The following is an 18,420-nucleotide window of genomic DNA, read 5'->3' as shown; positions in this document are numbered from 1 at the left end:
CTTGCAGTTCCCTCATCCCTGGTTCACCTCAACCCAAAGTCATCAATTACAGGCTGATCCTTTAATCTGCTACCAAGAGAGCTCTTACCAAGTGGCTTTGGCCAGTGAACCCTCTCAAGGCCTTGCCATGTTGCCACTCAGTGATTGACCTCATTGATTCTGTGCTTCTGAAACAACAACAGCATCAGACTCCTACAGGTCGGTCTGTTATTGTTGCGATAAGAACGTCATCCCTCACTGGCTTCCCACTGGTGAACATAGTTATGATTTAAAGAAACACCGTTGCCAGGGATTGAAGTGTCTGACTGGCATACTTTTTTTACCATTACTTTCGGCTGAATTGGTTCAAAATCATAACATAAACCGTTTCCCGATGTGGTTAAAAGTGCTCAAAAAGCCAGAGAGTAACTGAGGTTGAGATGATTTGATCACATATCCCAACGTCCAGAATTAGCTGCCATGCGCAAATACTAGACACTACTTTGTAGCTTTTGTTGGATCAAACCTTTTATTGCAAAAAAAAAAAGAGTCAACACTCTGCCCTTCTGTCTCCGTTTGGTCTCTTTGTTGCGCAGTATGTCTGAGATGCTTGTTTGATTCACCAGCTTGGCAGATCAGAACATTACAATATACATTGTCAGTTTCTGTCTTTTCTTGCCAACCATCTGCCAAGAAAGGACAAACAGGCCACACTGAGTTGCGTCCTTGACAATTTGGTGTCAGAAATAAAGGCTGCAGCCTCATGTTCACATTCCAGTTTGAACGAGAGCGATTTTAAGAATCAACCGAGGTCAGATTTACCAAAGTATATCGGAGTAATAGATTCCAGTCCTTAAAGGAAATGCCAGTGTTTTCTTTGTTTCATGTTGATCAGTGCAGCATCATAAACACACATTTTGACAGCACATTGAGTTTTATATATATTGAGCATTGTGGCTAAGTCCAATAACAACAACCAAGTTTTTCAGTGAAAATTCATCTTTATTGATACCATACATGAATTATCAATGACAGAAACCTGGCAAAAAATATAGATATAAAATCACCCCTATGATGAGGTGCTACAGGAGCCAGCTATTGGTGAAGTGCCATGTCAGCTTTGTCTCACATTTCACAAACCTTTATTCCCTCAATTATTTCAGCTTAGGAAACACAGGGTGTTTAGATTGATTATGTGTCGGCCTGCTGAGTAGATACACCACCACACAAGTAGACTATAGGGCTGCAAGAGACAATGAGTAAGGACTTAAAAACAATAGCCTGCAGCTCGGTGTACATGTACAGCCTTTCTGTCAGATATAATGGAGGCTCAGTGTAGCCTGGTGCTTTGGGAGACCCCTGCTGGGTGAGTTCAGAAATTCATGTCCAATAGTTGGGTGTTGGCTGAAGCCCATCGTGAACAGGAAACCCTACCACAGCACCTAAAAGGTCAAGCCCAGTGTCCCCTCCTCAGATGTCATGTCAATGGTCAGCATATTTCCATTACTCTGCAATTTATATTCTCATTGGTTATAGATTTGAAATGTATCGGGGGGGAGGGGGAATCGAACAAATACATTACAAAACCAAACCACAAAAATCACATCATTGAGGGTTTTGTTAAATCTGATATCTGATCAACTTTCGGTAACGATTGCTCCATTGTGGAACATTCCCAGCATCTGTTGACTCGATGCTCTTAAAATCAGAAAATGAGCGGCATGACAGAAAAATAAGGTTAACTTAGGAGGTCAACACTTTCTCCAAATGTGGTTATTTATTGATTTTCAGTTCATCTGACAAGTTTTCAGATAGACCAGGTATCTGCAACAGCAGAAAATGGCCATTAAATGTCTCTTTAATGTGAACATACTGAACCATTGTGATGAACTGGCCAGAACTGGGAGCCACATGTCAAAAAACACAAGTAATGGGATGACCTGTATAAGCGTTTACTGACTCAGCAGCCCAACAAACTTCTACATATATCATGAGTATAGTACAGGTGGGTTGGAGCTAAACAGCATGTCAATACATAGAAAAATAAATACAGTTTGCTAAAATGAGGGCAAAATTCTTTTTCAGTGATTGTACCATTAAAAATCACGTAAAAAAAACAACAACTTTTAAGAGGCTTTTAATCTCTTTACATTAGATTGAGTTTCTCGTAATTCTAGGGAGGAATACATATAATGACTTTTACAGAAATGACTACCTAAAAATATACAAGCACAGACACAAATATGAGGAGTAAAGCCACCAAAATGATTCGTCATAAAACAAACAGCACAGTGTAATCAATATCTAAAGAATCTTTACATGTAGCTCCTTGGTCTGCAGCTTTCTTAATTGTAATTAAAAACATTTCTGGGAAACTTAAGTTAATACAAAAGTCTTTTTTTCTTATTTTACAATCCTGTCAAAACTTTTTAAAATATTTTTGAGTAGCAAATTTGAGAAGTTTTCTCTGAAGAGCCCCAGATAGAGATTTCAAGACAAAGCAAACAGTTCTGCAATGACAAGTCAACAGATCCAGAACGGGCCCTGGATGGAAAACTAATGGGGAAATGGTTTCAGTGTGCCTTTGTACTCACATCAGACAAGATGGCGTACAGTATGAAAACACGAGCCTCCTTCTCCCCAACTTGTTGTCTAGCACTGAAGCCAATGGACCTGATGACAGCGTGATTGACACGGATGGATGACATTATATTAAGCATTGACTTACATGGAAGTTATTAACATCACAATAAGAATGATCTAACAGCATTACGTATACATTAATATACTGCAGAGTTCAGATGTTTTACAGGTCTTACATTAGCAATAATAGAAAAGAAATACACCGTCAATTCATAAGAAAAATAGATTGGAGTTACTTGTGGAAAACAGTGCAAAGAATATTCTGGGGTGTTTTTGTTTGCTTGCTTGTCTATTTATTTTTTAGAAATTGTTTACAAAAATAAAAACAATTCAAAACAAGTCTAAAACATAGAAAATGAAAACACACTTCTGTAGCATCTGGGGCTCTGGTCCAGACATGCTGCGTACCACCTCTCTCCAGTACCTCAATGTGTGTGTGTGTGTGTGTACTTGTTTGGATGCATGTATGCGTCTGTATGTATGTATGTGTGTGTGTGTGTGTGTGTGTGTGTGTGTGTGTGTGTGTGTGTATGTATGTATGCATGTATGTGTGCATGTATGTATGTATGTATGCATGTATGTATGTGTGCATGCATGTGTGTGTTTAAGATTTAGCGTAGTGGTTCTCAACTCCGGTCCTCAAGCTCCGGCACTGTACAGGTTTTTGTTCCAACCAGGTCCTACAAAAACAAATAATTGAGTTTTTAAAAACCGAACGTTGAATTTTGATACTAAGAGTGCACACAGTTTTCTGCAGCCTGCAAAAAAATAAGTTAAATAAAAGCTAAGCATTTCTTCCCTGTGACATGAGCACAACAGAAACAACGTGGTGCGTCGTCAAGGAAAACGCATGCCTGAGAGACCCGAGGTTGGAACAAGAACCCACTGACATGGTCGCCATGGCGAGCACTCGGACAACAGGACATGCCAACTTTGGCTCAAACGCTGTGGTGAGCTACGATGGGGGGTAAAGACACATGCAGACACACCCCCACCCCGCCAGTCTCACCACTACTCTGAGAGGACTGACTGGAGCCGAGCAGACAAGGGCCAAGGCTGAGCACCACTGATCATGTGCAACAATGTGAGGGAGCGGGTGGGATGCTGCTGACCTGTCCTTCATGTGACAGTTAAGAGCTTTATCAGTCCATTCAGCTATTGTCCCTTTTCCTAACCACTCCTTTCGTCATAAAATGAACATGACGGAACAAAACAAACAAAAATTAATTAAACACAAGTGCTCGAGGCCACCCTCACTGACTCCTCTCGCTAGTGTGTTGGCTCAGGTGGATCCCAGTAGGATTTAAGCATTGAAAAAAAGGGACTGGCTGAGACCTCAGCACTCTACTGGGACGACTGGGAGTTGTCATTCTTGCTCTCCTGACTGGAGGGAGCCTTGTTGTTCCAGGGCGAGTGTGCCCCAAGTGCAGGCGAGCTGTTGAAACTGTCCTCATCCTCCAGGCCATTCGCCCCATCGAACTGCGTGTTCTCCAGTCGTGTGATCAGACGCTCGTCCTCGTCACCAAACTCCCCTCCCATCAGAGTGGGCTCTCCCACCATCATCACGTCCTAAAGGGGACAGCAAGGGCCGATACATATTATCCCCATAATACAGGGGGTTGCGCGGAATGACTGGCTGCACGGGCGAGTTCTAAGTGTAGTGTTTTCTTGCCTATGGTCTAGCGATTTAATTTGGTTCAAGTCCAGCTTTTTTTATTGTTATTATTTTACAATTTTTTTTTTGACAATTATTTTAATGATAATTGATACTTCAAGATACGTTTTAAGGACCAAGAGATTATTAAAACCTGAGGTATTAGTGTCCTTTCATTCTTGAACCAATCACAACAGGACATGGTGTTGTCAGGGCATCTACCCTGACAGTTGTGGCCCTGACTTCCTTCCCCAGTTCCAAGAACCAGGGTCAAGGGCCCTCGCTACTGGCCAGCAGTGGGCATCCCTGAACCTTGAGTGCTGCATCAAGGGGGGGGGCATTTCATTCCACCTCGGGTCTCGTTCACTCAACCAAGCAACAAAGTCAGCAAAGACAGCAGTGCTGTGTGAATCGTGTGCTCTGAAAGACCAACTCTAAAACCAAGTTGATACAGCAGATTTAGAGAGAAAACCTAACTGTCCCACTGGAAATCAGAGCACGCTAACCCTACCCCATGGCCCCAAAATATTTTGAGCATTACTTAGCAATGGAGGTCACATGTACGTTGTCTCTCTATACCCATAAACCTGTGGCCCCAGAGGACCAAGGGCCGCCCATCACTGGTTCACATCAGCGGTCTACTAACTAAATTTACTCATCCTTAGAATCAACCCCTATTCCCCATCCACACTTGAATCCAAACCCCACTTCCAGAGGCATCCCTATGCTAACGCTATCCTGTTGCTACCCCTACCCCTCACTACTCACCAACAACCCCTGCCACCACCCCCAAATATCTTCCTAACCCCCTTGGCTTTCTTTCCAATCCCTCCACCCTGTGTCTTATCCTCCAATGCCTTACTCTGCTAAACTTGGAGGTGCAGATCGAGGTCAAGTAAATGTAATGCTTACAGGTACCTGGCTGGAGAGAGAAAAGCTGTTGGCTGGACTCTTCTTTTTGCTGTTGGTGTTGTTATTGCTGCCTGCGCCGGAGCTCACGGTGCTTCCACCGGACACCTTCCTTTTCCGCCGCTTGTTTGGAGCTTGTCTGGCTGGCTCAGCTACGTAGACAACAGGTAGAAGATAGGTTTCATAATGACATATTTAAAGAAATGTAAATCGCTTGTTTCTTGGCTTGTTGCAGATAAAGAACTGTCTTGCAATTGCAACTGGATTTGTTTGTACTCCACAGCTTAATGAATGTAAGGGCAACACTGCCATGAATGCCACTTGCAGTTTCAACGGTGTGCGGATTACCTGGAGGTGCTACCATTCTTTGCCACTTTTGGAAGAGACAAGTCTTCAGGCAGTCTCTCGGGCTCAAGCTATAGGTCTTATGCCTTGACATCAACTCTTGCATGGGCTCCAATATCACACACAGCTTTATGGAAGATAAAGAGAGGAACCAAACAGAAAGAGTGAGAACATGTTGTTGTGGTTTTGGTTAATTCAATGACTGATAAAAAAAGAGAACATGATCATAGGGAAATTTTCTTACACGGAGGTAGTTAAGTGTGGAGTTGGACAGCCCACATCTGGTGATATTTTTAGCCAGCTGATCGAGCATTTGCGGATCCTGCATGATCATGTTGAAAAGATTAAATGAATAACTGCATGTACAGTATGTGCATTTAAGTAAGAGTGGGTGGATATTCGAGTATGGAACTCACATGCATAGCCAAAATGCTCCTTGGTAGGACTTCTCTGTGTTGTCTGATGCTGAAGTGCCACGTCTTGATCCTCATCATGTCATCAAACATGAACTCTAAATACAGGCGGCCCTCCACACAAACCTGAACCACAGGAGAATGTAAAGTTAGACGTCACAGCTGCAGCAACAGGAATTAGAGGGAAGGCTGTACATATTGCATCCAGTACCTGTGTGAACATGGGTTTGCCATTTTGAGTCACCATGGTGCATTGGTCACAGTCGAGAGACACAAAGTTACTGTGGAAGGACTCCTTTGGGTGCTTCAAAACATAAAACAGCTCAGTGGCGCCCCCCTCAAAAATACTTCGAAAGTATCGTGGGATCAAAGTCCTGCCGATGGCTGCACACAAAAATGTAACTTTGTCAATATATGAAATCAATATATAAAAAATAAAATGCAATCACCTACATAGGGGAAGTGTGTAGGTATAGTAGCAGAACATTTGAGAGAGACATGAAAAGGATCAAATTAAGAACAGAGAGGATATACATAATGCTACTAACAGGTATATGTCGTATCTTAATGAATGATAACAAATTATCCAGTAAATTTGAAAGATATATGATTTGATAAAGATATAAAACATTAAAAGTAAAAAAAAACAAAAAAGGCACTTTTTTTGTTCCTTACTGTATCGTTTGGGTCCATCTTCCAGACAGAAAGTGATAGTGAGCATGGCGTCATCCTCAAAGAACTCTGTGGTGAAGGCATCCCACCAGAGATTGTCACAGTCCTGAAAGCAGATAAAGAATCATTCCTCTCAAGTTTCATTCCTTTAAATCTGCAAGCCTAACTTTGGTAAAAAAATATATATAAATCACAATAAAATAAAAACATTCAAGTGTCATACAGCTTATTTGCTATGGAGAGAGGAGGAAGTTACATTATAGACAATATGAGTAAACAAAGAATGATTGTTAACATACTAAAACTGCTCAGACCAGAAGCAGAAGTTATTGTTTCCTCAAATGTACCATTTATTTCACTTTTTACCTCTACTTCTTCTCGTCACTTTTGAAAACAGAGGTGCGTGCTTCATGATTGTCACACTCATCAATGCAGAGGCTCTTAACGATAAGCACATATTTTGTTGGTGAAGTGAAGAAGTAAAAAGGTGAACTTCCTAAATAAAGGCATGCTGCCATTCATGTTTTGTTGGACATACAATTTAAGTGTAGTTCAAATCCCTCCAATACACAGAGGTTAGTGTAGAAACATTTGTAATAGAGGGCAGACAGACGTCACCTAAAAAGTGGGGCATGTTACAAGTGCTCAGTTCAAGCATATAAACAGTAAACATGTAAACAGTTGGCACTCTAATTATGTTTTGGCCAGATAATCTTATTAGAGCCTGAATGTAAACGAAGTTAGTGAATTCTCAGTTTTAATTTCCCACAAAATCCCTACCATGGTTAGCTACACAAACAGCAGCTAGGAGGGAAAATGTGAAAACATGGCAACAGTAAGTAGTTCACAGGAGCTGCACAATGTAGCACTACAGATTGTAATCACAACCAACTTGAAAATGAAACTCAGATGCTGTGTTTTTGCACAGCAACAGTTTGGTGTTGATTTCCTATTACTCTCTCTGTGGATGATGAAGTGACTCTCACCTCTGTCCAGTTCTGTAGCCTTTTGTTCAGCTCGTATATCCGGTAATCTGTTTGGTTACCGTACGGTGTGGGTCTCCTGAAACAGAAAACAGGGGGACTCAACACTCTGCAGACTGAGTTGCTTCGGTGGCTTTCCCAGATCCGTAGCAAAAACAAATAACATAAGCCACGAGCAGTTTCAAACTTATGTTAAATACAGGTACATTTTAAATGAACAGAGGCTTTTTAAATGACTTATGCGCTAAGACAAACCACAACTGTATGTTCACTATGCAAGCGTCAAGTGTACTCACCCCATTCCTGGCTCCATGTATGATGGGGGGTACATGGGTGTAGGCCTAGAAAGAACAAAAAGTACAAACATAAATTACACCACGGACGGATGGGTTTATTAGTTCTAAACTTTGATTTGGTTTATTAGTTCTAAACTTTGATTTCAGAACTGCAAAAAAATTCTCTGTTTGGAGCCCATTGTTGGTTTCAAGGCTAACAGGCGGTTTTAGTCTCCACTGCATATCAGTACGACTTCTGTCTTTGTCACTTTTAATTAAGCTGAATGTTGCTCCTTTTTTATGTTAAACAGCTGCCATATCTAAACCACTCTACTGCTGTTCACTCAAAAAAACTTTTAAAAATGGTTTGAACAAAAAGTGTTATTTGAAGAATGTGTAAAAGTACATTGGTGCTCAAAGATTCTGCATGCCACAAAAGATTGATTCATTACAATAAGACACCTGAGAGGATGACTCTATATATTTTGTATTGTCTTTCATGCCTTCTGGGTTGTAGAAAGTCTTTTTACAAATAGATATTTGTATGGTTTGCAAAAAAAGTAATATTTGTGTACATGGAGAACATTATATATATATATATATATATATATATATATATATATATATATATATATATATATATATATATATATATATGTAAAATGCTCAAATTAACTCAAATGCAAGCACTGGTCCAATAGTGATGCATGGTCACAATTGCTTTCTAGACTCGAAAATAATTCTACATTGAAGGCTATTTGTGGGAAAGATTATTTCAACAGTATGCTCCCCTGGTATGTAACACTGTGGGCACATTGATTTAAAAAAAAATGTTGAATTATTTAATTCTTCTTCTTGCGAGAGCAAAACTATTTCAAATGTAAATAATACATTTGGTATCTAAAAGAGACAAAAAAAAGTATAATTCAAAGTAGTCATTATCGAAGGAAAGAAAAAAAACATCAATATAACGGCGAGTATAAGCCATAAAACATCAATACAGGTCATTATCTATAAAAAAACACTGATCATCTAAATATCTTGTGTTATTTAGTAAACACATCTACGTCAACAAATTCTGACATCAAATCTTCCAGCGTACAAAAGTAAAAAGGAGACAGTTTTTGCCATATTTTTGTAAAGAAAGATACTTTTGTGTCCTGCCAGTATAACCCAGACCTACCCCACATCTCTGTCCAGCATAGCGCCTGGGTGGAAGGGGGGAAAGCTGCCGCCGTTGGGGGGCTCCTTAGGAGAGTACAGCTTGAATGACTTTGACGAACAGCCTGCTCACAAGCACACAGCCGAGACGGAGGGGGGAAAAGAGCAGAGATTTAGAGGAGATTTAGATTACTTTAGATTTAGCTCATTCAAATCACAGCATCATCTAAGTAATCTAATGCTGGATGATTTTGTTGAGATTTACTCAAATAAAAAGCACACTGCCAAAACAATTTCCTGCTGCTTTCATTATCTAATCCATCTTCAATCTGGTAAATGGACAAGAAAACAAATCATCACATGGAGAAAAAAACTGCAATATTTATTGGCCTACAGAAATCTGAAAAAACAATCAGGGAAATGGGGGAATACAAGCCAAGGAGATCGTCTGAAATGTTCTTTGCGGTCTTGTATCATTTGTACCATTATAGGGAGCCCTCTTCTCTGTATACAGCCCCATGTGATCCTAACCATGCGCCTCTGCTCTGTACATGTGTGTATCTCCCCCCTCATTGCCTCTAGTACCCATCCCCCCATGCATAGCCGGCTGTTGTTAACCCTTCTCTGTCCAGATAACGCATTCACGCTCAAACAGTTCAGTTCTCTTAGAAATCATCTATTCGGTATCTTTACTCATGGAGACCTTACATACACAGCGGTTCCATGTAATCAGACATGACCCGGGCTTGCCTATAACAACCACGCTACAGCTCCACTCATTTTTTTTTAGCACATATACAAAAACTGTGGAGGGATTTGATGTGGTTCATTCATAATCGGGTTAACAGATAAGGCAATGTTGAGATCATAGAAACTATTGAGTGTTTCTCCATTTGCCCCCTTTATAATGTGGGTTATGTGTGTCCTGCTCGTAAATATGGTATTACCAAGAGGCACCTGAAGGCAGCATTATGTTAATGTATTAATTTTACAGACACAACACTGGGCGACTGTCAGCGGGGCATATAAAATGGTTACTGTACCAAATTATAACTGGCAGGGGGAACCACTGGGCCACAATAATGCAAGAGCAACCATAACTGCGGAATGTGTTAAGCTGTTCACATGGCAAACTTTGAGCAAACTAATGGCAGACTACTCTACAAATGGTAAAAGTCAAGATGTACAAATTTTAAAAAGGGAGAAAGGCAGGAGTTGGGGTAAGTATGCCAGTGTGAACTGTGATCTGTCCATCCCCATTCACAGCCCAGTTGCCACTCCTCTAACAACCACAACTCCTCCTTCGTTTGCTCCCAGGTCATCTTCTCCTCCTCCCAATTGCTGTGTGGGTGAACCTGCTCAGAAACAACAATTTATAGACGCATTACGTCTGACCCATAGACCCCCCCCCCCTAACAACACCACTAGCCCCAGACAGCATTCAACCACATACGTCTTCATTCAATCTAATACTGACGCTCACACTCCTGCAAGGAATTAATATAATTATTGTTTTCTCCATTATGTAACGCATCCACATCCAGAACCATCCAATCTGCAAAAATGCTGACCTATTCTCACCTTGAAATATCACACAGGGTAAAGAGATGTACCGTCAACACGTATTCACAAGACCCAGTCCCACAGATGCATTATGGGGAGACAATTTCACGGGCGGGACGGAACGTCTTTTTGATGAAAGACGTGTTAAAGGAAAGCGTCCTACTTGACAAATAATGCTAGAGATTAATGAATGCAGCAAGTAAGCATCCTTTAAAAACGAGGACAGGATTAAGATGAGTCACCGTGAAGCAGAAGCACTTCAAGAAGTGAGACTCAGTCCTCTCAAACTGCTCTTCGCAAACAATAGAGCTGCATCCAGCGGCTGGCCGACAGCCAAGGAAACATCCGAAACACATGTGCAAAGACTGTCAACGTACTTACGTACGTGTATAACGCCAGCTCAGTCTACGTCTACAAAAACAAGCTCGTGTCCTCTTTACCACTGGAGCAGACAGGGCCGCAGTCAACGTCCACGGAGGACGGATGCCGTCGCTAAGCTATGAACCTAGCTGGGTGCTAACCTACCGTGACCACCGACATCCAATAACCCCCCCCCCCCCCTCGTGCTTGTTCACGAGCAGCTTCGGTGGTGTGTTGTGAACCGGCCTAGCTGTCAAAGTAGTGCGTCTGTAAGTTGTAATGTTAGTCACCTGGAGAGAAAGGTCCACCGAAACGCGGTGTTTCTAGCCAGCTAGCTTCGCTGCTAGCTGGACGGCGAGAGCTCCAGCGCCGACCGTCGGTCCTGTAACGTTAGTCCCCCACGAGGCGACACGAGACGGGGAGCAAAACTACTCTCCAGCTAGTTGCCCTGGCTCCTGTCAGTTTGCAATCCCCAACGAAGTGTTTTAAATGTCATTTGTTTAGGGGGCGACGCCACCTATTTACTAATACTACAGGACCCTTTGTTCCAGCCAGCCGAGACAAGAAAAAAAAAAAGGCCCCGCCTCCTCCAGGCGACCCCGCCCATCCCACCAAACACACCGAGATAAACACAGGCCTGCCTCCTCAATGTGTCTTGTTCGGGACCCATCAGTGGCATCTAATAGTAGGAACGGTTATCAGCCTATATTTGGTCTTTTAGCACGCTGTTGCAGATAAACATAATAATCTCATTTCATAGTCTGATAGCATCCTTTCATCAACTTGTTCCGACTCCTCGTGGAAGCTATATAATGTTTACAGCGTGTCAACAGGGTTCATGTTTTCATCGTCACCATTCTATCAAATGGAAGCATTCTTCATATGGGCATTATTGTACACACATTTCCACAAAACTTGGTACTTTTGGATATTTGAAATTCAGAAAATATGTGGCTACAGTGCTTTGGTTTATAAAGAGTAACAATTGTGTGGATCAGTGGAATTTAAGAGTTACGTTTACAGTATTTCTATCCCTGTGCTCTCATATTGATGACAAATGATAAACAGTCTTTAAAAAAAGTCAGTGTATAATAAAGCAGGATGACACCAAGGTCTGTTAGGAGGCATTAAGACGGCCATACATTTAAGAATGAGGCCAGATTGTATTAAATATATTAACAGAAAGTCTGGGACCTATAGACACTCAGTATATCTCTGCATATTTCTTGAGGAATAATACAGTTGACCGTTGAATATAAACAATAGATGACAGTGCGATAAAATTATATTTTACTTTTTGAGTTTGGAAACTCCTGCATTTAACCACAGAACAGAAACTGTCAGGGTTGTATCCTTTGAACCGCTGCAGAATGCAGTAATTATATAACCTTTCAATGATGGGGGCATTGGCATTCAATTCAGTCATAATGAGCAGTCATGAGGAATGAAGTGAAATTATGTTTGGACAGAACTGTACAGTCTGTCCTGACTGTAACAATCCCAACATTAAAAAAACATGACTGGGATTCAGACATTTTGTTCACACTATTCAGCAAATCTGCCACAAAGACTAGTTATCTAAACATGCTGTTTAATTCAAGCCAACTTTGTAAAGGCTTATGAAAAATGATTGACTTGGCTGATGACTCAAATCCTCAACCCTGAGCCTCAGATTATGTAAGGGTATAATCTGCAGCCTCACTTTTAATCAATAACCACTCTAATGTTTACAAGTAATATATTTGAAGCCCGGAAAACCTTTTGTGGTCTCAGAGTGCATTTAAAGCTCAATTTGTTGAGGCTTTTACTTGAGCTGCCAGTCAGTTTGTAGATATAAATCAGGAGAGCAGAAGAGAAAAGTGAAGCAATGCATTTCATTGAGAGTGTAAACACATCTGACCCAGACCAGTCACTCTGACTGCATAAAGCCCATCAGGCTTAGAGTGCAGATATGCAGCATTATCTGCAGCATGTACTCAGTGTTCAGATTGGAGGGAGAAGGACACAACAATATCTGGTGTGATCTGTGGGCTACATCATCGGTTAAATGTTGGAAAACAAAGCAACAAAAAAAAAATTGTAAAGTAACTGTGGTCCATTCTAAATAGTTTGGCTGTGAAGTTATGACAGAAAAGAAAAGAAAAATACATTATTTGACAGCTATATGGGAATAAAACATAAAATAAGGACTAAAGCCATGTGTTGTGACATACGACTAGATGTAGAAGCTTTTGTTGAAAACAATAATTACCCAGTCATTGTTGATGGACTGACACAAAGAAGAGATGTCACAGAACAGCAACTCCATCTGCTGGCAAATGCTGCAAACATCTTCATGCTTCAGAATAGAATTATTGAATACAATAAATATAATTAACTCTACTCTACACTATTCACAGCTAACATAAACTATAACATCTAAATTTTGTATCTTGTAGTCATGATCTTTATCTGCCTATTTCATGATTATATCAACTAGTAACTTTTATATGCACACTTGTGCTTATTTTTATGGCATCTGAAGGAAGTCTGCATTATAATTACAAAAACAAAATAACCTATGGAAGTGTGGATAATATAGCAGGAAATATTGAATATTGCATTCATTACTGTGAGAGTGTTTCAGTCCTGATAATTGGACCATATTTCAGCTGTATTCAATAATAGTCACATTTAGTACACACATAGAGTACCTGACAAGTAGGACTGGCAGGCACTGATAACATGAAATGGCAATACACAAGAACGACGTTCTAATTTAGTAACTGGAATACTGGTCTTGTGCTACACACAATCTCTTGTATTTATAGATCCCGAGCTCCGAAGACTTAATGCGTACTATTTTATGCAGAGAGGGAGTACGTAACGTTAACACTGAAACACTTTACATGCATTGTAATGGAAATGTAGTCTCTAACACAGTTAAATGTAAAATGGATATTTAATCATTTGCTTCATTACTCAAGCACCTTTACAGTTACACAGCTATTGCGCTTGAAGAAAACTGAGGTGAACTGTAAACAAGCTGACTCGATACAGGCTAAGCACGTGCAAACATGCCTTAAAGCCTTTTTTTTCTTTTTCGAAACCCTCCAGCGTATTGTGTCTGTACACAAAGTTGTGACAGAGAGAGTCGAGCATGAGTGAGGAACTCGGAAGAGAGCGCTGGTGAACAACATGTTCAGACTCTTGTCGCAGCTTTTCTAGCCGCCACAGTGGAAGCACAAACCTGTCAGGGAAACGGTTCTGTGACACCCGACTGGTCGTGATAGCAACAGACAGAACTATACAGGCTGTGGCTCGACAGCAGGAAGTTAAACCGCATGTGCTCAAGATAAAGAAGGCTCGCTATTGTGGACGCTTGCAATGACAGAGGTCACTGATCTGAATCCAGGCAGAATTAGCCAATCCATAGATGATTGCTGTTGGAGGTTTATCCTGGAGGTTTGGTCATTTATACAGCTCTAAATGTAAATGTGAATCCACCAGGAAATAGAATTTGCACTTGTATTCTTATAATACTGCTCAGTTTTATTGTCAGTTATTAAACTGAACAATGGAGAGACAGCGATGATGTTATTTAGAGACCACAGATAGTGAGTAATGAAACAACTGTGACACAGCACCAGTTTTTACTGGAACAAGGACACTTTATATAATTCACAAAATGAAGCCCTGAGTCAGTCGCTAATTCCAAGCGAATGGACAAACTCCACCAAATTCACCGACATTTTCCAACATCATCAATTCAAGTCTCTGCTTTTTTATTTTACAATCCAAAGCCCAATATAAAATGGTGTTATATGGCAGCAATTTCTTTCACAAAATGTTAACATTTGCCTCAATTTGCATACATGTTTATGAAATCAAGTTTGTTTGTTTGTTTGGTTGAACAATTCATTTTCGACCCCAAATTCAAGATACACTCGATCCCAAAAAATATTTCCATGTTAAAGTTATTATAACAGTCCCACTGGCACATACAAAATTGGCACAGAAATACAGCACAAAGCTCTCAAATAACTGCGGCTGTCCTCACACCTTTTGTTTTCAGCCCAGCTCTGTTTCAGTCTATCTTCAGTCAGTACCAAGCCTGCTTTCATGTTTTAAAGACTATGCGGCTTGCACATCTCCCACAAATAAACGTGTGCTTTGATAGAAAATCATTTTTTTCCTCCCCACACATTTAGTCTTCTCCCCATCCTCCCCCTCCTCTCGGCTGTGGCACATGCCAGCTTTCCTCTGCCATCCTGTCGGCCCGCAGCAGATGTGACATCACTACAGCACGTCTCCGCTCTGCAAGCCCCCCCCCCCCCCCCCATCTCTCTTACTCTCCAGCATCTCTGTCTCCCACGCATTCCTTCTTTCTCTCTGCACACACAGCCATTTTGATCTAGCAAACAAGATCTGAGAGACTCACAGGGGTAGAGAGAGGAGGGGACGAGGAGAAGAGAAGAAATGAAGAATTGAGGAAGGAAAAAATAAGAGGCACAAGCTTTCATCGCAGTGAGATAAAGCTGAGGCAGTCGTGTTGTTGTGTAACGGTAATCAAAAAAGCTTGAGCTGTTTGGCTGCCATCTTGGCTCTGCTTTAAGTCACTTTTTCGTCAATCAGAAGCCATGTGACTTTCTGCATGAGGTAACACCACTGTTACTGCAAAAGGCAGTGAAGAAGGGATGAGGGAGTGACCGAGAGCAGGGGGGGGGGGGGGGATGGGGGGGGGGGGGGGGGGGAGGGGGGGGGATGAGGAAGGCAGAAATGGGAGGGAGGGGTTAAAGTGAGATGGGTGAGAGATGAAGAGAGTAGTGAGCAGAGGGGAGCACATGCTTGATTGCATGTGAGAATGGAGGGGAGGGAGGGGGATCTTCAGCTCACAGGCAATCTATTTTTACCATTTAGTCTGAACAAAGGACGTGATTGGCTCCACTGTGTTAGGACGGATCTCCTTCATGCAGGGAACAAAGCCTTAAAAAGGCTGATTCACAGCAAAGTCACAACAACAGGAGGGTGTCACAGGGTTGTCAATGAACTAGACAGACATGACAAGTCTGTTCTTTATTATGGCTCACATTCTGCAACATGCAAATACGCTCTGTTCAGATTCCTCTCTTCTATAATGCTCTGACCCAATAACAAAACAAAGATGAACGGGCCCAGATGAAAAGAGACAGTACTGTAGAATAAGAGGGGATATGTTTTTCCAATGTAGATTCAAACACAAAGGACGGGGAGGATCTTCCATCCACCATCGTACAAGAATGTAAACAAACCAGTCTTCGAATTTAATGATTTACAGTGCACATTAGCGAGGGAGAGAGGAACTGCAAACCAGTGTTGATCAATGTTGCCCTGTGGTTATCTGCCAGATCAGCCAGCCTAAACTTGTCTGAGCAGGCTCCTCGTGAAGCTGCGTGTGTAAACCTGTGTTGGTGCACAACATGCACATGGCAGATAACTCTGGTTCCACCTCTTTCTGCTTACATCCTTCAGAAACATGTGGATATCATTAAAAGTTTCTGCACCAGAGTTAAGTCTGTCAACAGAGGGAGCGAAGGAGCAGATATTCTGGAAAATGGCAGGAGAGAGCACAGGAGCAAGCTGGTAAAGAAAAGATCTGAGAGGAGAACATCAAGCAGAGGCCTCCCTCGTATTATTCCATCTGATAGGCGACTACCAATGAATCAGAGCGGCCCCATTAAAATGATACTGACACCCTAATTCAATCTGCTCTCTGAGATCCCCCTGAGCAGATGCTACGATTCAATTTCTATCTGTTACTTGCTCCCTAGTCCGTCCCCTGGCACTGTGTGCACGGGGCAAGCGTCTCTGCAGCCTGCCGGCTCTCACTGGGGTACCGTTCAAGAGAAATTGCTCCAAAGTCAAACAGGATCCAATCGCTTTATGGGAGAGAATGGATTATAAGATCTACTTGATAAAAATGGTCACACCATTTTGCTTGCCAAAGACTGACATGTGCAGACAGTACTAGATTTCCTTCCTATTGCTCTGACACACCACAAGAGCGGAGTGTGCATGGATACTGAGTATCAATTAGACAACATAACATTAGCAGTAAACCATATTTTATGTCACCTTTATTTAAAAGTCAAGAATGTTTATTTCAAGAAAAGCCAAGTCAAGCATAACAAGTGCATTCAAAAACCAAAATATGCAGGAATGCAAAGTCACAATGACAATAAGCTGCCTAATAACCAAACAGCAGCTCAACTCAAATTCAACTCTGCGCTAAATCTACTTAAGTACCCTCATTAATGGTTTACATTCATCAAGAGAGACAAGCTTTAAACCCTTTTGCAGTGAGTAAAGTACTTTTGCCTCCTTCATTTGGGCCCATGGGACAAATGTAAGAGTTATTGTAACAGTAAGCAGTGATTTCCACCAACTCCTCTCGACATATAAGAGCACAAATAATGGAGAAGCAGAACTATGGAGGACAGAGAACGCAGAGAAAAGGAGTGGAAAGCAAGCAAAGCACTTATTGATATCTCGGTGTCTCTGTATGTGACAAAACGCAAAGAGCCATTGATCTGCTGCACAGCAAGCTAGTGTGACCGAGAGGGTCTGCTGAACAACTCAATCCCAAAGTGTGGTAGCCTCAGTCTATAACCTTGTTTTAGGACATGTGTTGAGAGTGTAGCATGGCTTATCCAACACACAAACTCACACAGCTTGCCGCTGGCCCTAGGCGGCTTTGCAGCACTTTTACATAAGTCATCTTTCTGACAGCACCACTGAGCACAGAGACGGAGGAGCAAAGAGAACGAAGAGAGGCAGAAAGAGAAAGAGAGTAGGCACTCACCGGGACAAGCACAACCTCCAACAGACATCTTCTCACATGTTGGGCTCTGCTCTGAACGAAACAGCTGCACTCAGTCCACACGCTGCTCGCATGGGCTAACTCTGAGGAAAACAACACGGACAGAGGGGTGGAGAGATTAGAGGGAGTGGTAGAAAGCAGGGCATGTACACCACAACTATACTCCTCTCTCTCTCTCTCTCTCTCTCTCTCTTTCTCTGTCAGAGGCAGGAAGTTGGCAGTGGTGCTCTAACTGCATCATTAATAGGCATATTGCAACACAAGTGGGAGGGAAAATGAGAGAGGAGTGAAATAGGAAGAAAGAGCCTTTACATAATGTGAGACTTGAGTAAGTAATATGGAATGGAGCAAGGGACTGTGTGTGTGTGTGTGTGTGTGTGTGTGTGTGTGTGTGTGTGTGTGTGTGTGTGTGTGTGTGTGTGTGTGTGTGCATGTGTTTGTGAAAGGGAGAATGCAAGAGGGAGGCAATTAGAGCGAAGGAAAGGAAAAAGAGAAAATGCACACGATGTGTGCGTGGCAATGATGCATCGTCCATTTTTGCTCGGTGCTGCCGTGGGAGATAAACATACTCAGTAGGAGCCCAGAGGCAGAGGGTCATTACTGCCAAACAAACACACATGCACAC

At 41.8% G+C, this 18,420-nt stretch overlaps 1 protein-coding gene across 7 annotated transcripts; it reads right to left on the bottom strand.

Moving 5' to 3' along the window:
• Window positions 1-1,737: 1,737 nt before the first annotated feature.
• Window positions 1,738-17,969, bottom strand: ldb1a (LIM domain binding 1a). Of its 7 annotated transcripts, none has more exons than XM_034551881.1 (11): window positions 17,778-17,969; window positions 9,057-9,159; window positions 7,895-7,939; window positions 7,602-7,677; window positions 6,619-6,721; window positions 6,155-6,327; window positions 5,947-6,069; window positions 5,775-5,852; window positions 5,534-5,657; window positions 5,195-5,337; window positions 1,738-4,191 (listed from the first exon to the last, which is right to left on the bottom strand). In XM_034551881.1, exons 1-11 carry the CDS (start codon window positions 17,803-17,805, stop codon window positions 3,967-3,969), a joined length of 1,221 nt encoding a protein of 406 aa, XP_034407772.1. In that variant the 5' UTR covers window positions 17,806-17,969; the 3' UTR covers window positions 1,738-3,966. The 7 variants fall into 7 exon arrangements, with proteins under 7 accessions (XP_034407772.1, XP_034407775.1, XP_034407776.1 ...); XM_034551884.1 differs by having other exon boundaries at window positions 1,738-3,302; window positions 5,189-5,337; window positions 17,778-17,967; XM_034551885.1 differs by having other exon boundaries at window positions 1,738-3,302; window positions 17,778-17,967.
• Window positions 17,970-18,420: the final 451 nt, after the last annotated feature.

The sequence above is a fragment of the Cyclopterus lumpus genome, chromosome 15, assembly GCF_009769545.1.
Source record: "Cyclopterus lumpus isolate fCycLum1 chromosome 15, fCycLum1.pri, whole genome shotgun sequence".
NCBI lineage: Eukaryota > Metazoa > Chordata > Actinopteri > Perciformes > Cyclopteridae > Cyclopterus > Cyclopterus lumpus.
The sequence above is the reverse complement of the archived record's forward strand: the minus strand, read 5'-3'. Positions and strand labels throughout refer to the sequence as shown.